Source organism: Podarcis liolepis (genome assembly GCF_965112155.1).
Source record: "Podarcis liolepis genome assembly, chromosome: 9".
Taxonomy (NCBI): domain Eukaryota; kingdom Metazoa; phylum Chordata; class Lepidosauria; order Squamata; family Lacertidae; genus Podarcis; species Podarcis liolepis.
This window is the reverse complement of record NC_139564.1, coordinates 36841864-36861123: the sequence shown is the minus strand read 5'-3', so window position 1 is coordinate 36861123 and position 19260 is coordinate 36841864. Positions and strand designations below refer to the sequence as shown.

The 19260-nt window shown below is 39.4% G+C and overlaps 1 protein-coding gene across 5 annotated transcripts in view; it reads right to left on the bottom strand.

The window, feature by feature from the left end:
• The window catches only part of HHIP (hedgehog interacting protein), a 72514-nt gene that overhangs the window by 23353 nt on the left and 29901 nt on the right, over positions 1-19260 (bottom strand). For all 5 annotated transcript variants that reach the window (XM_083520003.1, XM_083520004.1, XM_083520006.1 and 2 more), the window contains exons 5-7: positions 2585-2736; positions 862-1035; positions 128-271 (exon numbers count right to left, since the gene is read on the bottom strand). In XM_083520003.1, the coding sequence (XP_083376129.1) occupies positions 128-271; positions 862-1035; positions 2585-2736 (470 nt within the window). The remainder of the gene's footprint in view (positions 1-127; positions 272-861; positions 1036-2584; positions 2737-19260) is intronic.

The window sequence follows — 19260 nt, the reverse complement described above, 5'->3', positions numbered from 1 at the left end:
ATTATTTTCTTGTCTTTTCCCTCCCTTTCCCTATGAAGGATTGTCTCTGAATGTTCAATTTTTTAAAAGTGTGCTTATCTCTTTGTTAGTTTATGCTCATGTTGAAAAAGAAATATAACCTACTTACCTGCCTGGATTGTGGAGTCCATGGGCAAAAATTTCAGGAGGCTGATTGGTGCTGTTAAAGTGTGGGTTGCTCCGTGGTATGGAATAAGGCACATGGCAGAAATCAGTATCTACATCCAGGCGTAACACAGAACCTGTAAAATCACTGAGAAAGTTGGAGGATAACACAATTGATTTTTAAAAGGATTTTTACTGGGCAGCATTCATTTAAATAGTAGTGTGATAAACACAGGAAATTACCCAACAAAAGAGTAATCTCTGTGGGTTTAATGCAGCATACGGACTCTGTACATAGCTCTAGATTGCCTCCACTTGTTAAGTCTCAGTTTGGCCTCTTCAGGAGACAGAAATGACATGCTGCATGCACCTATGATTTTCACTGGACACATTTGCTCAAATGAGTTCCTCCATTTTGGAGGACTGGTACTTGTGTTTAGCTATATCGAGTGGGGAGCAGTATAAACAGAGCAGTATGGATAAAATATATTTTCCTCCATTAAGCATTAATGCTTCTATGGTGGTCTGCATCTTGTTATTCTAATTCATTCACTGAAGTGATCAGCACATGAAGTGTATAAATATAGTGAGTGAGGGGTATTGCCACATGTTTTCAATGATGAAGATTATATTACTGATCTGTATTGGACATCTAAATGGTAGAATTATTTTAGAGGGTGTGGTGCTGAAAAAGAAACAATAAATAAGAAAGATTTTATCCACTGGTAATTATTATACCTCAAACCATCCATTTCCTCCATATCATCTATAGTGATCATCCCATCACCAAGGAATGTGTATAAAAACCCATCAGGGCCAAACAGCAGCTGTCCTCCAAGGTGTTTTCTGTGTAGCTCTGCAACTTCTAGAAAACCTCTTGCTGTTCTCGTATCAACCTGATGTGGATTTTTCCTGTAGCACAGAAAAAGGATTGCGGAATTAATCTCAATAATATATTTCAATTAAATTTATGTTTAAAATGTTTCTTCTCTGTCCCAGAATCATCCTTGCATTAGTTCAGAATGGCAGGGACATATGGTTTTTGAAATAAAGCTTTGTCCTAGGTCCTTTTAAACATGGGTGAGGCATGATAGCTTCCACTCAATTGGCCTGGGAGCCAATGATTCCTTAGTGGACTGTGACTGGTCATCAAACACTGTGCGGGGGTTTTTTTGGTATTGTTTTGTTGCTTTGCTTGCCATGTGGCAAAGGTTTTACATCCTGAATGTATCTCAGGTTTTTGTTGCTGATATTAAGAGATAACCAGTGTGGTATAATAGAGAAGGGTTAGGGAAGCTGTGGCACCCCAGATGTTGGATAGTGTTATTGCTGAACACTAGCAACGCTGCCGGTGCCTGATGTGAGTTGGAGTCCAACAACATATGAACAGCCACAGGTTCCTCCTCCATGCGTTAGTCTTAAACTAGGACTGGGGTGACTCAGTCATAAGATGACCATGGACCAGTCACTATTCTCTTAATAGGGTTGCTGTGAGGATAAATTTGGGGAAAATGTGTATGCCACCCCAAGTTCCTTGGAAAAAGGGTGGGACATATGGAAATAAATAAACAGATGTTATTTAGCACAGTTGTAGGTGGTGAGGACATAGATTGATAGTGGATTTTAAGGGATCGTTGGAGAGAGGTACAACTGAACCACTCTCCAAAGGGATCTCATTAAAGAGCATTCTGAGGCATACCAGTAACTAGTCAGTCACATGTAGTATGGCTGCCAACTCAGTTTGAGGCTAACATTCCTCATTCCTTCATGTCCAGGAAAAAAGGAAGTGGGTATGGTCAGTTTAAGCCATATTAAGACTTGAGAAACCACCATCAAGATGAATTTTGTTGCTCAAATGCCACTAATAAGCTAGATCAGAAGAGTAGTAGGTTAGCATAGCATTGTCCTGCATAGAGTCAGACTTTGTTGCAGATTCCTCAGTCAATAATCAACCTTCTTAATTCCAAAAATAGTGATGTGTCAGATCTTTCCAAAAGACTAGAATTTAGTATCAAATACAAAAAATGTGCATTACTGTGTCTTTTTTTGAAATTATTTGGGATATACATTTGAATAAAGATTGGTTCGACTGATTATATTTCTATGCTGCTTTTCATTCAGGTAAATATCCCATGGTGGCTTACAAACAATAAATAACAATAACATGATAGAACATAATACAGCATTAATCATTATAGAATAAAGAGGATTTATTGAAGAGAGCAAGGCACTGCACTTTGCTGCTTGCCTGAGCAGCGTTTGATTGAAATCTGTCACGGAGGTTTACTGACAGTATCCAGATGGATCCTATGTAAATGAGTGGCAACCTGTTTAAAAGCAAGGCATGCAAAAGCAGAAAAACTGGGCTTGGGGACTGACAGATTCCCAACATATGACACAACTAAGCCGAAGTACACTGTATATGGGGACTTGCTGCTGAAGCTGTTTACAAAATTCGTACCTGGACACGGTGTATTCTACAACCCTAAGAATATGGTCATGTGGCCCAATGGCCCATCGTTCTTGGTTGGTGGTATAGGACACATACAGCTTTCCATTTTTTTTGTAATTGGGATGGAATGCAAGGCTTAAGAGCCCTCTTTCATCTCCACCCTGCAGTCAAATGGGGAAAAAAAGCAAAACAAAGAATTGTGAAGTTAATTATGTTCTTTATTGTGTTGAAGAGGGACCCCCCCCCTTAAAAAAAGTTTCTTTCTTTCTTGTGAGTAATCTTTGCCTGCCTCCTTTCTTCTTTTCTTTCTTGCTTTTCTAACTATGGCACAAAAAAGGATTATAAAACATTTCATCCGGTTTGGGGAATGGGGGGGGGGCGGCGGTTGTTGCTCCTTGAGAGTCGGAAGAGAACAATTGTTTTGTGTAGCTATTGGTATACAAGCCTCCTCACTCCTTTTCTGTGGAGAGATCTTTGGGAAGCCATGAAGACAAGTTTAAGTGCTGCAGAGAATTCTTTCCTGGATTACTAGGTTGCTTGTTATAAGCAGAAGGAAAATTAGGAAAAAGGTCTATAATCAGCAGTCACTTCAAATCCAAGTATCCAAGCCCTGAAACACAGTGCCAACTCCCACTGTCTTGGCAATATGTTTAGAAAACAGTTAAATTGCTTGTGTAATATGTAAACCTTTGTTTTACCCTGGAGGCAACTACATCACTTGTCACAACGATGGTGGTCTGTTCATCATTGCTAGCATACTGTAGGTAATAAGCAGCCTCCATTCTCACTGCATGAAAGCATCATTCTGTACGGGGGTCCATAGCGCAAACGATTTTATTATTTCAAAAAACAAAAATAGAAAATGCCCAAACATCTTTCTTTCATTATTTATGTATGCCACACAGATTAGTACTGTTATATGTTTAGCATCAGTTTCATGTACTGTGACAATACAAATGCCAGCAACAAAATGCAGCAAAAAACACACAAAAAACCAAAAAAAAAAAAAAAACACGCCAACCCCAAAAAGGGAGGGGTGGGAGGGAAAGGGAGGGGGATCTTTCAGAGCTCTGAAGTGCAGAGTGCAAAAGAGCACCCTCCAAGCATACTAGCATAAATGTATTTTTGTACAGAAAATTTCTAATTAATAAGTATTGATACAAACAGAGATTCAAAAATACACTGAAAGGGGTATGATCAGAAAAGAATATTTCACACATAAGTTAAATATGCTATTGTTTATGAGGTGCTTCATAGGCCATCTCTCTCTAGTTATTCCTGCAGCATGATATACTTAAGGCTGCAATCCTATACTCTCTTACCAAGGAGTAAGTTCCACTGAAGTCAATGGGGTTTACCTCTGAGTAGGCATGTATAGGCATGCACCATAATGATTGTTATCGGTGAGCTTATTCTTTCCTTTAGTGATCTTGATATATTGTTGTTCATTTTCTTCTTCTTCTTTGCTACTTGTACTTAAAAAATAATTTTGAAATGGAGTTCCTTAATATGACAAATCATCCATGATAAAATATGATACAATGTACTTCTGTATGTGGAGACTGTGCTTGTATACCAATACATTTATAATAGGACATGAAGACTTTGTATATTAATATTTTTACACTATTCTGTTTCAGGGTGCTTTTTCTTGTTTGCACACAGGACCAGAATGCAAGCTTTCATTCTGGCAAACAAAACTGTACAATCTGCATAACTTGAAATGCATTTTTATGCCCTTTAAAATAAATATGGGTTAACTTATAGATTGCAGGTTGTGAAATTCTATAATGATTTCAAGAAGAAAAGCTACAGCATGAAAACATTATTTTCATTAATGGCACAATTACATAAGTTCTTTACTCTTGAACTGGAGCTAGACTCTTGCCTCAACTAGACCCATTTAAATCAATGGGCTGAAACATGCCTTATCCTCTGTCAGATTGTGACCTCTGAGGTGAAATTCTGTTATTATTGCTGACTTAGCAATATCAATACATTTCAGAGTTTCTGCAACTTTGGGTTGGATCCAGACTTGGCTATGCATAGAATATCCCCACTGAAATCAATGGGGCTAAAGTTTATAAAGACATAACTTAAATCCCACTGATATCAGTGGGTCTACTTTAGGCATAACCAACTCCAATCTGTTATATGCAACTGGGTGCAAAAATGGACTTAAATGCAAAGTTAATGCAAAGTTAAGCTCCTTCAACTCCCATTGAAATCAAAGACATGGGTCAAGATCAAGAAAACCCATTAGGAACATGCAGGCCCTCCTTGCAAGTACCAGTGGGCCATGGAACCCCTTGTTTCCCCTTATGATTCCCCCCTCTTTATGTTAAATTAGAGGCCACCATCAGAGACCATTGTTGGACTTCCACTGGGTTTGGGTTGCTGGTTTGTTTGTTTTTTTAGTAATGTGGAGAGCTGCTTTCAGAAAGTCCCCACTGCATTCCCAGTATGGTTCTTTGGACCCCAGCAACAGTTAATTACATTGCATTTCAAAGGCCTCATAAGTGCTCATTCAATTAGCAGCATCTAGGATGAAAGGTTTGGTAAACCATCCATCCTCTTTCTAAGTTCATAAACAAAAACAATCTGCAGCTGCTGCCAAGTTGCCATGATATGTTGATTTCAGTATCCTTACACAAAGTATAATGTAACACCAGTTATCTGAACTGTGATTATCCTGAACCTAATATCTGAGGTCACTGCCGTGTATTCCATTTGAACTCATATTTGCACATTATGCTTATACAATACATGCATTTCATTCATTCCTTGTGATCTCCAGCCCTGCCAATTTCCCTGAATGGCGTCATGAAGAGCTGCTATAGTCTGAAGATCTAATTTGCATTAAAGTGCATTGATGCCCAGTTTAAACATTGGTTTAATGATGTTATAGCAACATGGGATAATGATGGCTATTTAATAAGCTAGCCACGACTGACCATTTAAGAACCTTTTGACTTTAGCTTTTCATAATACTACTGTTTGAAAAAGTAGGAAAAAAATACTGCCAATACCCAGGTGAATGTTTGTAGCTTAACTTTTCTATAGTGAAAATAGCCACCTGCTATGGATGCAGTCTGCGTGTTCTCAACAGCCAATGCATAATTCAAATAGCTATGTTGAGAATATTTAAGCTGCAATTGCTTCATCATGTTCCCAACTCAAAATTCAACGTGTATTTGCTATGCAATGGATAAGCATCTATTCTATGAATGTGACCTTTTGGGCCCACATCAAGCATGCTTCTTCACAACAAATTCAAGAGGAATTGGTTGTTGACACTCTGCAGCAAAGTTGCTTTTCAAGTGGTTGTGATCAAGTGGAAGAAGCTCAGTGTGCTGAGATTCACCCAGGGAGCCACTGTTTACATAACCGAGTGAGATCATCCGGAGGAGCACTGATAGTTATCCCCCATGTTAAAGAACGCCAAATGAACTTAACCAAAAATCGACCACTTAGTGTCGCCAGTCCCATGCTGTGAGACACACTTCCAGCAGAGATTCAGCAGGCAACATCACTTTTGGCATTCAAGTGAACCTTATGTAGCTGTTTGAAATTTTCTTGAGTAGCTAGTCATTTTAAGAATTGTTTTGTACTGCTTTTAATTTTTATTTAATGCTTTTAAATTGATGTACACTGCCCTGATATTTTATGAGATGGCAGTATATAAACACTCTTATATAAAATGAATGAATGAATGAATGAAGCTGGAAGTCACTATGGCCCATAAAAAGTTGAAGCTGCCATGTCTTTTGGCACACATTGCTGCAGCATGAAAAATGCAGGTTGAGTTGCAAGTCTGGGCTAAGAGCAACCTGGATGGATGCACAATGTACTTTTGTGGATAATGCTTTGTGGGATGCTACTCCAGAGGGTTCCTTGTCCTAATTTGGGGAGAGCGTTTTAGGGGCAAAGGGAGCTGTTGTTAGAAATGGGTGGGGAAAGAACTGAAAAATCTCTGATGCATGCTTGGAAATCGCATACAGAACTTTGCATCCTGGCCATTGTAAAGCCATCATATGGTCATATTTACCACTTATATGGATCCACTCGACCCATATTTTCAATAAACCTATTTGTGGCAGCCTCAACCCTGCTGTGTGGGGTCATCACCCTTGCAGATGACCTCAGTGCCTGGAGACAGACAGACAGGTTGTATATCCATAGTAGTGAGCAGAAGAGAAACAAGCACAGAGAGAAGAAACACCCTGGTGCATCTGCAGCAGCACAACCAAATGCCTTCATCTGCCTTCATCTACTCCACACTACATCTGCCTGCAACACCTGTAAAATTTCCTGCAGCAGAAGTGTCATATCATGTTTTGTACAACCCAAAGTGTTTTTTCTGGGTACCACTGGTCCTAGCGTCAGGCTGTTCTATATATTTCTATGATCCAAGAGCAGGGAAACATGCCACAATGATTGCTCTCTTGTTGTTACACACCCTCATATTTTGATGCAGGCAGGCAGGCAGGCAGGCAGGCAGGAGATACTGAAATGGTTGGGAGATTTTACCAACCAAATATTACTAATGATGAGAATGCTTGGCTGGAGTAAGAAATACGTGGTTTCTGACTCCTTGTTTCCATAAAGATTATTTTATGGTCTGTAGCTAATATAGTGGTCATGCAGCTAAAGGCATTATCTTCGCATCATTAGAATGAAACATAACACTGGAAATCCCTGACTTCATTGCTTGAGGTTTCATTGGTATCTGAGATTTTATATTTCCCATTGTAAATCTAAATAAGAACTTGTGCTGACCTTTATTAGAGCAAACATTAAACAATTTAGTAAGATTACTACTATGAAAGGGAACTTTTAAAAATGTGTTTTGGACCACCAAGAAACAATCATAAATTTAAGGAAATATGAGGTTACGACCATGTGACTTCCCTTGCCGAGTTATGTAACAGATTGTTGTGACTTAAAGGTCATACTTTTTTTTTAAAGACACATTTTAAAGAGATTTATAAAATTTCTTTTTATACAATGTTCATATCAGCAATTTAAAAGGTATACGTTACTAGAATAACATATAAAGTTCAATTCCTATGACCCCCTTTACAAAATACAGAATACTGGGCCAATAGTAAATTATATAATCTAGAGCTCTATTAAATGCATATCTTTTAATGGACAAGCAAATGGTTCATAATGATCAAATTTTAGTTAATGCTGAGGAAATGCCAGTCTGCTTATATGCTAATTTTTAAAACTGAGAATTGATATCTTTACTTCATTTACAGCCTACCCTAAATGTAAAGTTGAGAGAGGGGAAAAATAGAATAATAACTGAAATTAGTTGCACCAGCCCAGCAAAAGCAATATCCATGGTTTGCCCTTCTGTATATCTATTTCTTACACATGCAGCTATGAAGAAAGGACTTGGAAGTACAACTAGGGCAGAACCACATAGGCTGGATCCATGGGGGTGGGCAGGGGCTTGGGCAAGCTGTCAGAACTCCAACTTGCTGCCTCCCAAGTTGTAATTCAGTAAGAAAACAACAACCCACCAATCCTCAGCCCCTAAATGTCAAGAGACTTCATTCATCTCCTACAGCACATCTTGTTTGTCCCTTGGCTTAGATCACATCCTGCTTTCCATGACAAATCATTTAACTGTATATCAAAATTGAGTTACATGAAAGCTAATGGCAAGAATAACAGAGCTAGTGCTATCAACTGTATGTTTTGTATAAACAATCTTCACAAGATAAGAGGGACAGAATTTTTAAGGCTGCTTCTTCCCTTTATAACAATTTACAATCTAGGAATGAATGAGAGCAAGGGAGAGCGAGCATTAATAAAAGTCAGCCACCATTATGATGTCACTCTCCTAATTTCCTCTGAAATAAACTAGCAGGTACAAATAATATTTATAATAAGTGACATCATCAATGTATCTTTCCATTGCTCAGACCTTGTGTTATATATAGCAGTGTTTCCTGTTTGTTGTAAAGAACACCTTCTGGGTGGAATGGATTCCATTAACAAAAATCTGTCTTATGTTAAGCCATCTTTGTTAAAACATACGTACACACACCAGACCAGGAATGATACAGATACAATGTAGCAATTTATAAAAACTTAATCATGTGTTACAAATTAAGGACTCCATCCTGTGTTAAAGTAATCCATAGCTACATAAAGAAAACAGAGTCCAGATAATATGAATAAAGCTCATTTCCTAGGAAATTCATCATCTCTAAACAAAAAAATTCCCATACACAATGCTTGATCACAATTATGGGACTAACTACAAAATACTGATGTAGCCAAGCTTATCGGAGGTATGCTGTGGCGTACAATTTTTAAAATTATTTTTTAGAATCTGATAGAGAAGTCATGATTTTTTTTTTGAGAAAAGTCAAAGAGCCTGATTTTTGCAGAACTGTTGAATCTGTACTGAAAAATCAGTATGCAACATTTATGATGTCCATTCATAAACATCTGTTTCCAGAAAATCTTGGTCATTTCAAGTAACATTGTAGGATGATGCCCAGTTCCCCAGGGAATGTCCATTCATGTGATTTCATCCAGAGTTTAATGCCAGTGTGAGGTGAATGCTGGCAATTCAATGTGAACAAAACTAATATAATCTGTGGGAATCCATGATGTCTGCCCAGAAGCAAATGAGTGTCTGGACAGGCTCTCAAAAGTTTCATTAGTATGATTAAAATATACATGTGAATGAGAAATTTGCTTGTGGTTCATGTTTTTTTTTAATCTGAGGCAGAATGCAACCCCAGTTTATATCAGCACCAACATTTGCCTGGGTGCTTCTGAATGTGATGACTAGGAAGCCTTCTTCAATTTCAGCTACAAAGAAGATCCAGAGACAGCTAATTCTCTTTACTAATAATGCCAGTGCTTTTTTCCTCTTTTTTCCTCAAAAAAATGTTTAGAGGTCATTTTGACTCAAGAAAACCACCATTTTATAGTTCAAATTGGGGAATATAAATACAGTAAATGGACAAAAGTACAAAGATTCACAAAATGTTTAGGGGTATGTGTACCCCCGTGAACCCCCAGAAAAAAGCACTGAATAATGCCCAGGAGAAAAAGTACATTGCCTCCCCAAGGGACAAGAGTGACAAGAGCTAGTGTATATCCAGGATATCTGTATCTGGGAGAAGATATGGCACTTGGAGACAGTCACCACATCACCCTAAATAAATGTTGACTTAGTATGATTTGCTCTCCCCAACTGAACTGAACAGACCTAGTGAGGATTAGACCACAGAGGAGGTCAGAGGAGGTGACCATGAACCAGAGCATGCCAGGCACTCCTGTCTTCCACTGCCTCCCGCAGTTTGGTCAAACTCATGTTGGTAGCTTCACCTTACAACCTTAATGTTATAAGATTCAGGACAGATAAAATGCTTCTTCATGCAGTGCATAGTCAAACTATGGAACTTGCTGCCCCAGGAGGCAGTGATGGCCGTCAACTTGGATTGCTTTAAAAAAAAGGATTAGACAAATTCATGGAGGAAAGGGCTATCAATGGCTACTAGACATGATGGTTATGCTCTACCTCTACAGCTACAGGCAATAATGCTTCTGAATACCAGTTGCTCATGTTCTGTTTGCTGGTTTCCCATTGGCATCTGGTTGGTCACCATGAGAACGGGTTGCTGGGATAGATGGGCCATTGGCCTGATCCAGTAGGCTATTCTTATGCTCTTAACCCTAACTACATCCCACTGGTTGTGAATATGTACCTCAGCTTGCTGTGCTCTAGCATGTACAGTGGTACCTCGGGTTAAGAACTTAATTCGTTCTGGAGGTCCATTCTTAACCTGAAACTGTTCTTAACCTGAGGTACCACTTTAGCTAATGGGGCTTCGTGCTGCTGCCGCACGATTTCTGTTCTCATCCTGAAGCAAAGTTCTTAACCCGAGGTACTATTTCTGGGTTAGCGGAGTCTGTAAGCGTATGTAACCTGAAGCGTCTGTAACCACTGTATAATGTATAAAGACTGTGCTCTAGTCATTATACCAATTGTTAGTTATTTGACCCTTTCCCTTTTTTTAAATCCTCAAGTATTTAACTTTACTTTCAACATTGCAAGCTAGTTCAATGACAGTACGATATTGCTGTTACATTTTACAGTAAGTTTACAGCCTAATTATGAATTAAAATGGTTTTCCAGATACAGTGTGTTCGGTCTTAATAATCTCATCCACCTTGCTGTAACACCTTTTTATTTTATTCACATTCCAGAAATTTTCATACTTGAGTGGGTATCTTTAAGCAGCCTCTGTTCTGATCATATAGATTTTAATTTCCTAACTTTCCCCTTTAGGCTATTTCTGGTTTCCGTGTTATTAAAAAAATGAAGTTTCCTGTGAAATTATTGGTTTATGTTATGATCCCCATGAGAGGATGCCAAGTTTAATTACATTATGGTCATTGCTACCAAGTGGCTGAACCACACATTTCCTGAATCCGACATGATTTTTGTCAAGAGCAATTTCTTTCCTTGAGTCTTCCAGAAGTAGCTTATGAGCAATATGGTTTTTTTTGCTGCACATATCCTCAGAAGGAAAACAATTTAGTGGATAAGACCAGTGGAAGAACACCGCCTCCCCCATATTAACAAGCAGCTTAGGGTTGATTTATACAAGTATTAGCCCATGACACACAGCAAATTCACAGCTGACCATGTACTGAAATAGTTAATGCCCCTAACTTGAATCTTCACATCCAGGAATTGGCCTTTTTATATATTTTTTGCACCAACAAGCTTTACTCTTAAGCTTGATTGTTACTTTTACATTGTAGGTACCCTGCCCTGGAACCAATTGGTGAAGTGGAAGTTATAAATAGAATTAATAAATAATAGGCCAAAGTCCAATAACAGACATGGCCTCAGTTGGCTGAAAAGCACTCAAGAAGAGAGGCTGAAGAGGTAAGTGGCAGGTGTGGGGCAGCAAATACTTATTCAACGAACTTAGTAAAGTTCAGATACTGGGAAACACAAGCTGTCCAGCTTTGTTACACTCTTCAAGGAGTATTACTATTTAACAGAGACTTCACCAGTTTTAAACTGCTTCTCAGGCTGCTTACTGGAAATGTAAATTCTTTGAAGAAAGCAGTATGGAACCTGTTTTCAGAGTTGGTTGTGGAATTCAAAAACTATTTATCTGATGGGAACCAGAGCTTTGCTATATGTACAATAGATCCCAGTTGCTAATCAAATAATTCTTTCTCTTTTCTGTGAATAGCTATCCTTTTTTGTTTTTGTTTTTACAAAGAGAAGACTAAATGAATACATCAGAAGGAGGTTTATAGGTTTCTTCATAGTTAATGAATAAATGAGAAATGCAATACATGGATAAATAAAATTTGAATTGTTGCAATGTATGAAGTACAATTTAGTTTAGATAACTGTAAATGTTACTCCATTCAGGTGATATTACTGAATGTTTAGGCTCTGCATTGCAAATTCATTTAGCTGTATTCCTGCGCATATTTCCAAATTATTCACACATGAAGGACGTTTTATTTAAAAGAACTGATATTTACATATGGTTGTGCATGGTGTAGTAGCTGAAAGGGGCATACAGTGAATCTGAAATACCAGGAGTATTTTCTGTCATATGTACAGTATGGCCAAACTATAAAACTAACAAAATGTGGAAGAAAATACAGTTTGAACAAGTGTTATGGCCACAGTCTAGTGCCCATTCATTGAATGGGGCCACTCTAGTTGTGGAAAATGGAACACTTGGTGCTTTTATTGCTCCCTTAGCTGTTTGTGAAGAATAAATGCACTGACCAACATTTTGACCAAATATGGGTGAATGAGTAAATGTGTAGGTTCCTAGAATGAAGATTGCAGCTGAAGCACTCATCCCCCAGTACAGACAAACCAAAAGCTGTAATAAAAGTTTGCTCTTGGAGGAGAAAAACCATGAGCCCAGGTTCAGATATAATGCTAAGCCCAACAGTGGCGTAGCTCCAGGACTGGGGGCAGACTGCAACCATGATCTTCACTCCATGAACCCACACATTTGCTTGCTTGTGCTAAGTCACAGTTTGGCTTAGTGTTATGCTGAATCTCTTTGCTACCATTTCTTTATTCTTTTCTTGTTCTGACTCACTTAATGCCTTGGGATGATGAGCTGCTCTGATGTCAGAGTGGGCTTCTGATACTCTTGCAGGTAAGTCAGCAAGGCCTTCAAGGTTCTCTGTGACATCAAAGAGCCTTTTGCAGATACCAGCTGTCATAGCCTTTGATTGCCACTGCTTTAATTTTTCTGAAGTCACAGAGGACTCTGCAAGTCTTGGGCCAGACAGAAGCAATAGAAAAACCACCAATTATGAATTTGGAGGACCATGGACAACTTTGAGCTAAATTATTTGGGGAATTCATGAATATACTTATGGTATGGGCTTTCAAATGATGCCATAGTTCTGATAAGTCCAGTAGTTCTAGTCTATCCTTTAACTAGACTCAGAGAGAAAATTCTGACTTGGTGCTAATAAGTTAGGATGTAATAGTTATCTATTTGCTCCGGGTCTATTTCATGCTTCTGCTTAAATGCAAGAATTATAATTTTTTGTGGGGCCTGTTGAACATTGGAACCAAATCCTGCACTCTTTATCCAAATGGAAAATATGGATTACCTTTGCTACACAAACCATGGAAAATCTTAAGTATTCACTATATATATATATATATATAGAGAGAGAGAGAGAGAGAGGACTTAGTCACCATGAAAAGAAGTTGCATGAGTGGACTTCTTTGTAACAAAAGGTTAATGCTGCAAGCAGAAGTCTGTCTATCCCATTTTTCCAGACATTTGACCTGGTCCTTGAATATGTTTGTCTACTGGTCATAATTTTGTGCTGTTCCATAGTAAGTTTGTTAACAATCTTTTATTATTTTGTGTAATCTCTTGGGTGGCTTGTATTTGAAGTTTAAGGCTTGTTTACACACACTTTAAAGAGCTTAAGTTTATGAGAAAACAGATGCTAAAGAATGATTGTAGCAACACTAACCGTCTCTCCAAATGCATATTGCAGATAAAGTTTAGGGGCAAAAAATGAACCATAGAAGCTAATCAAATTAGATTTCTCTGAATTTGAACAAATCTAGAAGATTTTTTTCCTTACCAGTCCTTTAAAAGTGTCCAAGGTTTAGTCTGTGTGCCTACCGGTAAACACTATCTGAAATTGGACAGGGAAGTTCAGAAGATTATGGCTGTATCCTGAAAAATGCTTCACATGCACACACTGTTAAAAATCATATTTCATATTTCACATCCTAATTGCTAAAGGGAAACCATGTATATGCCATTATTATTATTATTATTATTATTATTATTATTATTATTATTATTATTATTATTATTATTCTAATATTTGCCAAAGAAGGAAGGAATACAGGAAGCCACCTCATACAGAGTCAGACTATTGGTGCATTTAACTCAGCACCTATGCTGTCTGGGAACAGCTCTCTGGGGTTTCAGAGAGGACTCAGCCCGTTGTGGAGATGCCACAGGCTGAATGGATCTGGGAACTCTTACATGCATGGCATGTGCTCAACCAATGAGCAGGGGAGAAAGAAGAAAAAGCATTTCAGAGAATTAAGTGCTGTCCTTTAACAACAAGGTCACTGATTTTCCTTGTAGCAAGGAGTCTTTAACAAAATCTAATAGCACCTGTCACTGTACACATCACAGGCCTAGAAGTACAATCTTCATCCTTTGGAAGGAATAATCTGGTCTTGTAGACTGGCTTGAGTTGCAGTGATGTAAGCTGCAGTGCTCCAGCTGAAGCTCAAATATTATACTTGGGAAGCAGGATGGAAGTGGCTAGCTCCATCACACTTCTTAAAAAAGTATTTGGCTAATGTAACTGCTTTGCTTTGCTTTCCATTCCTCCAATGCAGCAAAAGGCCAAAGGATGCCACACAAGCTGAAGGAAGAGATACTCCATTCTGTCTTCCACTGTTGAATGGAAAGTGTATGCCACTGTGTGCCATGAAGAGAACATAATAAGAGCCTTGTTGGATCAGGCCATCTAGTTCTCACGGTGGCCAACCAGATGTCTATGGGAAGTCCATAAACAGGACCTGAGGTTTAGCAGTGGTACATGGAAAACCAATGGTATAAAGCACCAAAGGTAGCTCATGTGCCAATTTTTTATTTTTATATATTTAACACACTTGCATCCAGCTTTCTTCCACCATGGAAATCAAGACTGCAGACAGTTGGTCCCCAGATGGTCTTCCATCCAGACATTACCCACACCCAGAAATATGTTGCTTTGACAAGACAGTTGCATCATGTGCCTCCAGACAATGCTTTGGGACAGATTCTAAAACTCACCACATCCTATGAGTGACTACCTCAGGGCAGTGGTTCATAGTATAATGTATTTTGTTGACTGCACCTTCTAGTACTGACATACAAAAAGCACATCATAGCTCTTTTCAGATATTCCCTCTGTGTAATTATAATTCCATGGTGGTGGGGCAGCACTCTGCCCCTGCATCCTTTTCCAGACCCAGATCTTGCCTTCTTTTGAGGGGTGACATCTGGAAAAGATTGGGAATACTGCATGATGAGCATTCTCGGCCAGGAGGAGACCATATCCTTTCTAGATGATCTCTTCAATGAATGGTTTGGGAAGGGAGAGGAAAGGGATGTGAAAGGCACAATGGTGGAAAAACCCCATTCTGCCCCTCCAAGTGATTACAACTACATGGAACAAATGCCTGACCTAATTCCTGTGTGACACACACTGGGGTATGATAGGCCATCTGGATCACCTTTAGTATGACCATGGTTTGGTTTTCATCCATTTCCTAGGTTCTCCTCCACTTTTTTTCCAGATTTGCCATGATTTGCACATATTTTGATATTATTGTTGACTTCAGTGCCCCTTGTATCTCTTGCACAATATATATGTCAATGGAAGTATACTAGCTGTATCCTCGCTTTGTCAGGACTTGGGAATTGCTTAGAGCAATTGCTATTTGCTTCAGATGGTTGAAGCATAAAGCATACCATCACCATTGTGACTTTTGTGGGGCATAGCTGAAAACATGCCAGCTGAAAGCCCACCAAAGTGTACAACATGTACATCAAGAAGAAACATTTCCCAATGATTATATCAAGTACAAAGGCCCATACAAGGAAAAGCAAACACATCTGTGCTTAGCACTATGATGGCTAGCACATTATAAATACCTAAGAAAGTAAATTCAGGGACCTGATCTTCCTAGATTAGATAAACCTCTGTGTTGTCATAACAGACCTCCCTGATGCTAAAACTATGAAATGTCTGAAGTAATTTGATCACTGAATGTTGGTGCTTCACTTGAAGAAGAAAAACACCCACAGAAGTATAGTGCTCTTTTTCTGAATTTATCTACTTTATATATTATTTTATAACCTTGTCACATCATGTAGGCCAGCTCCTCATAAACATAATGAAAAACTTGACAAGCAGCTCTGGATTGGGCCAAAGGCATATCAAGTCCAATATTCTGTCTCCTGCAGTGGCTCCCAGATACCTCTTGAGAAACTAACATGCCCTTGCCTTTCTTCCTTTTATGTCAAGGTCTCCCCCTTTGCTTTCAGAACTGCTGCTTTTATCTCAGGAAGAGCCCTGGTTCTTGCTTCCTGTTGAGAACATCAGTACAATAAAGCAGAGTTATTCAACCCTGGGATACCTAAGCTTGGGATACTTCCATACTATGGTAACATAATCAAACCATGTGTCTCTCTTCAGTTCACATCATTGGCTGATGCTGGGGTTGTGGGTGGGATACCGGAGAAATGTTTCTCACAATACGATCCTTGTCAAAAGAGGGGGAGCCTGGCTTGCCTTTTTGGGCAGGGATCCCACATTCATTGTCATGCCTAGTTCACACCACAGGTTATGGAAATGAAGTCCATCATATTGAACAGAATTCAAGCAGAAGTTCAGTAGAAATTTCTATCATAAGGAAGAAGAAGAAGAAGAGTTTGGATTTGATATCCTGCTTTATCACTACCTGTATCTCAAAGCGGCTAACATTCTCCTTTCCCTTCCTCCCCCACAACAAACACTCTGTGAGGTGAGTGAGGCTGAGTGACTTCAAAGAAGTGTGATTAGCCCAAGGTCACCCAGCAGCTGTATGTGGAGGAGCGGAGACGCGAACCCGGTTCACCAGATTACGAGTCTACCGCTCTTAACCACTGCACCACACTGGCTCTCAAGGATTCAACTGACAACATGTTTATGCCTTGTAAGAGGTCTGTGGCACAGATATACTTAGTTTTCTGATTGTCATTTGTGCATTGTGTGCTGCATAACACAGAGAGGCTTGGCACACTTAATCATATGTCAAAATATGGTTTGAATAACGTGAATAACACATACATAGAATGGAAGATGACAAGATCCTCAAGGATGTGCTTTACAAGGAGCTGGCTTCAGGCACTAGACCTGTTGGCAGACGAATTCTACGTTACAAAGTTGTCTGCAAACGTGACGTGAAGGCTGGCAATATTAACCCCACCATATGGGAAAACCCTTGCAAACAGGCACAGTTCCTGGAGACAGACAGTCAGGTCGTATATCCACAGCAGTGACCAGAGGAGCAATGACCACTGGGAGGAGCGCACAGAGAAGAAACTCCATGGTGCAGCTATAGTTGCAAAACAGATGCCTTCATCTACCCCAGCTGCAGCAAAACATGCCTCACCCGTATTGGTCTCTACAGCCACAGCAGGCACTGTGACTCTCCAACAGTGCGACTTTATCCCCAAAGGTGCACTCTCCCACTGTCTAGTATTTGTGCAGCTTTCAGGATGGGGCAGAGCGATGGTGAAAATAGAGCTGCATGGCTGTACTTCTGAAGGCAACACAGTGATTATGATAATACTTCAGTGTACACACCACCCTGTCCCCATCAAAGTAAGCTGCAACCTCCTGGTGTCAGGAAGGCACCTCACCCCACCACATCATCTGCTACTGGAAAGGAGACAATGATATGGTCACTTGCCATGTAAGTATGTTCTACTTCCAAGGTTACAGAACTGTGGCCTGCAATGTAACCACATAGTGGTCCCTTCTTGTGTGATATTTCCACTCTGGCATTATCAGCAGTGGCACCACACCACCCCTGTGACATAAAATGAATCCAGGAGATCAGACATACAGCAACACAGACAGAAAGCACAAATACATAACTGGATTCCTTCACCAACTCCTGATTGGCTGGCTTGGTGGGAGTAATTTGGCAACTATCCCCTGCTGGCTCTTTTTCCAGAACTTACTGCTGATTGAAATTATTTTAAAGGTGGATTGTGTTCCTTCTATTCTTACTGAGGCCTTTTGGTTAGTATCATTAAAAAAACCCCCTGCATTTCAACTTCTGAATTTTATTTCAGTCTGAACAACTTCTATTTTAAATCAAAAACAAATGGGCAACCAGATCCCACAGATCATATAGCCACTTTTCCAAATTAAATATAATAGCCAATATTGGTTTAATGGCAATTTATTTATTTCCAAGTAGGAAAAATGTGAGTTTTAGCTGGGAAATTACACATGTGCTGTTGACGAAACAGCTTCAGCTTCTCCTTGGCATTTATTTATTTATTTCAACTATAGGAGAAGAACGCGACCTTCACTTTAAAAGATTCTATGCAAACTAAGACCAGATTCATATGATATAAGGTAGAAATGATGAGCAGAAAGGTAAACCATCTGTCAGCAGGTTTCGTCTTTCAAAAATCATGTTATATCCTGTTAGAGCTCTGCCTGTGAATTAGGAGGAAAAGATTGGAGCTGGAAATGTAATAACTTATCACACAGTGTATAACTTAATCACACTAAGTAAGCTAGGGGTCTGACCCCTTCACATGTAACCTCAGAGATATGGGAGTTGATCATCATCCTTTGGTGGTATGTTTGGTGGGTATTAGTGAAGGGGGCAGCTGAGTAGTAAACCTTGCAGAATGTCCATGATTCAAACCCTGGCACCTTCAGGTAAGGCTTGGAATGTCCCTTTTCAAAACCCCGGAGAGCCACTGCCAGTCAACATGGACAGTACTGAGTTAGATGGACCAATGGACCGACTTGTTATAAGGCAGCTTCCAATGTTCCAGTGATATAGTTCTGCAAAATCTGGAGAGCTACAATTTCCCCCACTCGCACCTGTCCTGATATCTGAGGACATCAGCTGGGGTGGAAAAGGGAGAATTCTTTTAAGAGGCTTCAAAGAAACACACTAGGGAAATGGTATAGTGAGATCTTTATGCCTCATGACCCTGATGTTTTGCTTTGATTTATTCAATTATAAGCCCGTTCTTCACTGATAGTCCCAAGGCATATTATATATAATAATATTTATTTATTTATTCAATTTATAACCTGCCCTTCCTACCAGAGGAGCCCAGGGCAGCAAACACATCAATAGCATACCATTAAAAACATTCCCCAAACAGTTATATTCTAAAAACCCTCACATTCACTGTGTCAATAATTTTAGGGTTGCTAGCAACAGTTTACCCATTAAATTCCTGGGTAAACAGGATTGTTTTTAAATTCCTCCTGAAAGTCAACAGTGAAGGAGACAGATGAGGGGGAGGCATTCCCACAAAAGGGGAACCATCACCGAGAAGGCCCTGCCATGTGTCAATGTCAACCAGGCAGCCTCCAGT